This window comes from Epinephelus moara, chromosome 17 (genome assembly GCF_006386435.1).
Source record: "Epinephelus moara isolate mb chromosome 17, YSFRI_EMoa_1.0, whole genome shotgun sequence".
Classification (NCBI taxonomy): Eukaryota; Metazoa; Chordata; class Actinopteri; order Perciformes; family Serranidae; genus Epinephelus; species Epinephelus moara.
The window spans coordinates 34,408,096-34,414,702 of NC_065522.1; the positions used below are offsets into that span (position 1 = coordinate 34,408,096).

General features: G+C 40.5%; 2 protein-coding genes across 3 annotated transcripts in view; one reads left to right on the forward strand and one right to left on the reverse strand.

The window, feature by feature from the left end:
- Window positions 1-6,607, forward strand: part of LOC126403906 (basement membrane-specific heparan sulfate proteoglycan core protein-like) — a 23,950-nt gene that overhangs the window by 9,605 nt on the left and 7,738 nt on the right. The gene's annotated exons all lie outside the window — the stretch shown is intronic.
- The window catches only part of LOC126403819 (lamin-L(I)-like), a 128,533-nt gene that overhangs the window by 6,208 nt on the left and 115,718 nt on the right, over window positions 1-6,607 (reverse strand). Inside the window, exons 3-14 of one of the 2 annotated variants that reach the window (XM_050066617.1) lie at window positions 6,199-6,327; window positions 5,853-5,923; window positions 5,570-5,647; window positions 4,681-4,755; window positions 4,385-4,420; window positions 3,968-4,081; window positions 3,278-3,430; window positions 2,938-3,039; window positions 2,177-2,260; window positions 1,716-1,781; window positions 1,512-1,622; window positions 1,158-1,265 (exon numbers count right to left, since the gene is read on the reverse strand). In XM_050066617.1, coding sequence (XP_049922574.1) covers window positions 1,158-1,265; window positions 1,512-1,622; window positions 1,716-1,781; window positions 2,177-2,260; window positions 2,938-3,039; window positions 3,278-3,430; window positions 3,968-4,081; window positions 4,385-4,420; window positions 4,681-4,755; window positions 5,570-5,647; window positions 5,853-5,923; window positions 6,199-6,327 — 1,127 coding nt within the window. The remainder of the gene's footprint in view (window positions 1-1,157; window positions 1,266-1,511; window positions 1,623-1,715; window positions 1,782-2,176; window positions 2,261-2,937; window positions 3,040-3,277; window positions 3,431-3,967; window positions 4,082-4,384; window positions 4,421-4,680; window positions 4,756-5,569; window positions 5,648-5,852; window positions 5,924-6,198; window positions 6,328-6,607) is intronic. The other variant, XM_050066613.1, reaches the window with a different exon arrangement.

The following is a 6,607-nucleotide window of genomic DNA, read 5'->3' on the forward strand; positions in this document are numbered from 1 at the left end:
TGAAGCATTGAACCACTTTGACACACCTGCTTCAAGAATGACACACTGCTTCGAAGCATTTCATACAGTCAGAAGAGTGACATCTGCTGGCTGTGTGTCAGAACTGCATCTAAGTGGAAGACCATTGGGACTGCCTGTAACGAGGCCTCGCTCCCGATAGTCACATGATTGTAGGCGTGCCGAAGCAGGGATTGAAACACTGCATCGGAACACTTGCACTTCAAAAGATCGACACTGTGTCGAGCAAACTGGCTCGAGCGTGACATCACTAGTTACTGCCAGGGGCCCAAACTCAAAGGGAGCATAGCCCGGTGCAGAGTTGATTTTCGGTTTGTGATCTTTAGTTAGTTTTTGTTTTGTTTTTCTCAGTTAGTAAATTTTCTCACTTATTTCTTTTCATTTCTTTTCTTTAGTTTTAGTTTTTCTTCAATTTTGGCCAGCTGATCTGCATTGTACATGTTGCTGCACATAACCCACTGCTGGAAAAGAAAAGGGAAATAAAAAAAACTGGAGTGTTGAACAGTTTAAGGTCCTCTTCCTTTTGCCTTCACCGCTTGACCAACCTCACAGTCAGACATAACATGAAAAGGAGGAGCTGGGGTGGAGGCGGGTTGCAGAGGAAGCGGCAACAGTAGGCAGGCCAGAGCAGTTCAAATAGGGTACCCTGATTAAGATTCACCAATTGGTTGCATAGAAAGGAATCATGTGATCTATCAGCTGACTCCCTTCCATCAATCAGCTGATCCATCAGTTGGGTTGTTTGAGATCAGCTGATGTAGCTAGGATGTGAGCTGAGCTTGACATCGTTTCCTGCCTGAATATGCTCAATATGCTGATAATGGCATTCTCAACACTAGTTGGTGTACCAGGACCCTTCTAAGCCATATCTATGACACTGACAACAGCTAATAAGTGTTAGCATTTGAACTGGTTGCATTTGCTAAAGAAACCACAAGTCAAAATGTCTGTCAGATGAATTTGAGTATGATTGGCTCATTGCAGTGCCAGCACACACCACAGAAGAAAAAATACTGTTGTTTTTCATATTTCACTCAATGTCATGACAGCTCTCCTCATGCAGGGTTAGGTGGAGAGCTGAATAAAAACAAAGAACAAAGAAACAAAAAACATGAACAACAAAGTCATGAAAAACTCACAGTGACAGTGTTTCCAGCCTTCAGTATGAATGAGGGCTTAAAATGGTATTCCATGGGTTTTCTGTTGTTGACTCGTATATGTAATTCCCAGTCTCCCATTGGCTGGTCCTGCAGGAGGGAAACATGGGTGGGAGTGAAAGGATGAGACCCAGAGACACCAATTAAATGAATATTTTACATGTCTTAAAAAACATCCTGCATGAAGGAAACTGGACAGGAGAGGGAGCATACATACAGGAGTGTAACATACAGTAGTTTGTACAGTGTGTGACCAGAAGTCTTTGTGGTTTTATTGGGCCATGGCAGCATCACCTTCTTGGTTTAAAAGGCCCATTAGAAGACTCACTCAGTTACCTCTTTAGAGTTGTTGCTGAGACGAACATGTTTGCCGTGCACGTCGACCTCATCCACAGTGATGTGACTCTTGGCTGAGTCCTGATTGGCTGGGCTGGTCAGGTTGTGATCCTGTGACAACACAACAACAAAATGACCTTATGTGTTTCTGTTTCTGTGTACATATTTGTGATGCTGGTCGTGTTTGGGGCACTGTGTCCTTACCTGATCATTGTTCTCTGGCAGATCTTCATTGTTGTCACCTGCAGTAGAATGTTGGATGTTCTCCAGCTAAAAGACAGAAATTAATTTTAACCCAAATGTCCTTTGATCTGATGACATGTTTCAGTAGTCTGCAACTAAAAATACATTTTTGTGCTGTAAAACTTGTTAAAACACAATGGATTTTTTTATCTGCTCTGTATCTGGAAATGGTTTTCACAGGTCATTGTATGCAGTGTCAAATATCCCAGATCTGAAACGATTCATTCATTTGTCAGAGCCACTAATCCTGGTACAGGGTCGAGGGTGTGCTGGAGGTTATTACAGCTGTCATTGGGTGTGAGGCAGGGTACACCCTGGACAGGTCGCCAGAACCACCAACCCCAGACCACCCCAACAACCCACCCACCCATGAATTTTCCATGTATATCTACATCGAGATTAATCTTTATGTTGATCTCCACCTTTTGGTTCAGGGTCTGCTGGTTGTTCTCCATCCTCTGATTCACATTCTGGAGCTGCTGGACTTCAGCTTGATTGTCTTCAGTCTGGGAAGACAGAAAAGATGACAGACATGTTTTATTATTGAGGCTTATTTAAGTAAGTAAACTACAACATAGCGAGAGTGACGCAAGAGTGAGAGTTAGTTTTGGGTCTTGGTATAAAACAGGACTCTGTTCTGGCCTCAGTTTGGACTTCAAATTGACTGGATTTTGGATGCTGCTGGGCTTCAACCAATAATCATTCTAACCGCTTATCCTCTTGAGGGTCACGGGGTGGAGGCAGGGTTCACCCTGGACAGGTCACCAGACTATCGCAGGGCTGACATGTAGAGACAGACAACCATTCACATTCACATTCACAACCATGGACAATTTAGTCACCAGTCAACCTACCCCCAACCTGCATGTCTTTGGACTGTGGGAGGAAGCCGGGGTACCTGGAGAGGGTGAGGGCTCCCGCACCCCGGCTTGAACCAGGACTAATAATATTATTATAATATTAACAGGTAATATCACTATTTTCAAGGTGGCACAATGACGAGTGCAAGCAGCACCATAAATGTTTGGTATTTTCCTGACATGGAAATTCACTTTGTGATTTAGTGGAGAAGATATGCAGGCATTTGGAGTATACACTATCAGCCATAAATTCACTGGAATACGTAGGAGAATAAACCCACCTCCTCCTTTGTAACTTACCATCTTCCTTATCGTACACCCACCTCATCAGCTACACCACTGTCCTTCGAGGTCTGAGCTTCCTTCTCAGCTTCCTCCTCGCTCTGCTGCTGCTGGAGATGTTGCTTATGTTTCAGCTTCTTTAACTGAGAGAGAGATGAACAGAGACACGATGCAAGTCAGGATTTTATTACGGCGTGTGATTTAAGACACAGCAAAAAATACACAACAAAAATGAATACACATCAAAAAGTAGAAAAATTCATTGGAAAATACAAAGAAACCTTTAAAGTCTGACTGTCCGTTTAATAAGCTCAACATTGACTACATTATCAATTTAAACATGCTCTTCCATTGATCATAAAAGATTATAATTTCCCTGACCTTTAAACTCAGTTTGCCTGACAGTGTGGTGTTTTGTTGTTCAGCATGGAGCACATGGAGCATCTGGATCTCATCCTCTTTGGTCTGCAGCTCCTCTTCCAGGGTCTTCACTCTATTCTCAGCCTCCTCCCTCCTCCGCTGCTCCTCCTGGAGCTGCTCCGACAGAGGAGAGAGACAAACAGAGACACGAAGAAAGACAAATATTTTTGATAGGGCAAAATGTTACATTGATGGGATCATACAAAAACACTTCTTTAAAATATATTTATTTCTATCTCTATTGTACTAATAAACTGTCAAAAAACAACATCCTGTATTTGGTGCCATGTATTTAGACAGTAACATGATTTTTTTCTTTTTTTCTTAGTCATGCTTGTGATTGGATCACAGTGATCTATGTGAACCCAAAATCAGTGCATTCATTATCTGCTTTTCCTCCTCTTTTTATTCTATTATCATTTCCCTATACTTGCCTGGTTATTCAAACATTAACTGTGTATTTTATTGTTGTGTTACGTATAAAGCACTTAACAACTAAACATTAAACAAATAAACTTTGTTATTATTTTTCTTTTTGTAATGACTATTTAAAACATGCAAATGAACTAATCATAAAGTGGGGAATACTAAAACAAACAAGCAGATAAAGATAGATAAAAATGATTGGTTAGGAGCGTACAAATTATGAACCTCTTTAATCTTGTCATTCAGTTTCTGTTTCAGGTCCTGGACTTTTGTCTCAGCTTGCTCTCTCCTCTGCTGCTCGTTCTCAAGTGTCTGCTTAGTAGTTATCGTCAAGTTAAACTGAGAGATGAGAGACATGGAAACAACACAATAAGAGACATGTTTCTGGAAGTCATATGCGTGAAAACAACACACAATGACATAAAAACACTAGGACCATGTTCAAAGTTATAAATCAGCAGTTTTCTTATTTGACACTTAAGTATAAAACAAAAAAATAAAATACATAACGAGGCATCCTGATACTCAAAATAATGGTTATATTTAAGTAATGGAATTACTTTGCTATGCTGATTGATGAACTTTCTACAGGACACCTCACACTGTATTATTACATTTAAAATCTATACCTTAAATACTTACCCAAGACACAGACTGAGCAGCTTTGTTTTCCTCCAACTGGTGCAAAGGAGAAAGAGGGACATGTTCTGTTATGAAACCATGTCACTAAATATACAACACACTGAGACATAAATCAGAATCAAACTTGAGAACTGGAGCCCATTTTGTTGTAGCAAATCATTTTAGAGGTCCAAATTGATTTCTAAGAGCTTTACACATTTCCCTCAAGAACACTATATTAGGAAACAGCTGCCTTTGGAAACATGGAAGACAAGGATGTTTAAGAGAAGGTGAGAGATTAATTTAAAGTGACAAACCTCCCTGGTCTTGGTCTCCAGCTCCTCCTCCAGGCTCTGCAGTTGTTGCTGGACTTCAGCTAGTTTACTTTCATACTGTGAGGAGAAAGAGAATCATGAATATTTAGTATAGTGTATTTATACTACAAGAAAAGTAAAGTAAAGTGATGAACAGGAATTAATCAGCATTATCTTCTGGTCACATTTTTAAATGTGCTGTTTGTTTTTAGTTTGGTTTTGATGTGCAAAAGGACATAATAAATGTATGCTGTGTCTCAAATCACATACTTCCTTTAGTACACTTCTATATAGTACACTATGTGCACTGTGTTCTCATTGGTGTAGTGTGCAAAGTTCGACAGGGTAGTGTTGTCTCAAACCAAACACGGCTGTTGTTCACTCACTGGAAATGACGACTGGAAATGAACTAGTTAGCAAACTAGCATTAGCATTCCCGTTATCGTTCGCGGTACCAAATCATTACAGACTGCTAAATGAACCCAACAAACATACTGCTGGCTTACACCTGACAACAGTATAGTGGTGCTTAGTGCAAAAAACGCATGTATTTGTACAATGCAACAACGTTCACAGTCGCGCAGTCCTCGACAGCCATTTCCAGTTTGAAAAGTGGTTCCTCCCCTTCCGCTACGTAGCCAAGACGGCGACCATTGAGTGCGAGAAGTGTCCATAGTTCCACACTCAACTTTTTGACCGAAGTACGCGATTTGAGACACAGCATTAGGCTCAGTCTGGACTTGGTCGGGTCCTTTTGGATCTCGTCTTGGAATTACTTTGTTGTGCAAACTGATCTCTTTAAAATACTTTAAGTTTGATCGTGTCTACACTACAGATGACATAAAGGATGTGACGTCAAACTGAAATCAGTGTGTTAAATAAAAAGATAAACCTCAGTCTTCTTGGTGTGCAGCTCCTCTTTCAGGGTCTGAACTTCCCTCTCTGCCTCCTCCCTCCTCTGCTGCTCCTCCTGAATGTCAGAGAGATGAGAGAGGAACAGAGACATGATGTGGGATGTGATTTTTGATGTGTACAGCACTTGAATGTAACTGCAATTGATCCTGATTTTTTAATGTCATTTGTTTTCTTTCCTTCTTGGTCGGAACAAACTTTACTTTTCCTACTCTTGTTTTTCCTCCTCCTTTACTAAAGTAATGTTCTTTATCTTTACTTACGTATTTGCTCTCTTCCTTCCCTTTTCCCTTTAAAGCCTCTGTTTCTTCCTCACTGTGGCCTCTCTTGGTCTCTGTGTAAAAACAACAAAGGCAGGAAACTTAAATCACAAGACACTTTCTTATTTACTTCCATTTTGGGGAAACACAGTGAAGAATCATTTGAGGCTGAAATGATGTATCAAATAGGTAATAAAAATAAAACACCTGACAATCTGACTGATTGGAAAAAAATGTGGATATACCACAACATTTCTTTTTCATTCCATGATCCAAAGTGCTGGTATTTTGATAACTACACTTTTAATATCACTTGACAGTCATGAAGCACTGCTAATTTGTGACTTACTGATTATGCTTTGTCTCCATTTCCACGCAACAAAGAGAAGTAACAGAATAATCAGGACACACACAGCTAAACTAACAGCCAAGCCAGTTGTGACAGAGGAGTGAGTGGACTGGACCTGAAAGAAATCATCTGAAACAAAAACAAGAACACAGAATAATATGTCATTTATTTAAAAAAGCACCTCTGCTATGTGAACAAATACAGTTATTGCATTATACAGTTTAAAAATCATGTTACCTGGAACCTGGATGTGTGTCTCTCTGGTCTGGTTGATGTTCCTCTGTTGGACTCTACAGGTGAAGCTGTTGCTGTGTCTCTTCTCCACAGTCACTCTGCTGCTGACAGTATAGAGGTCATCAGGACCTCTGACTGTCTCTGTAGGTCCAGCAGAGAGGAGCTTTCCCTCACC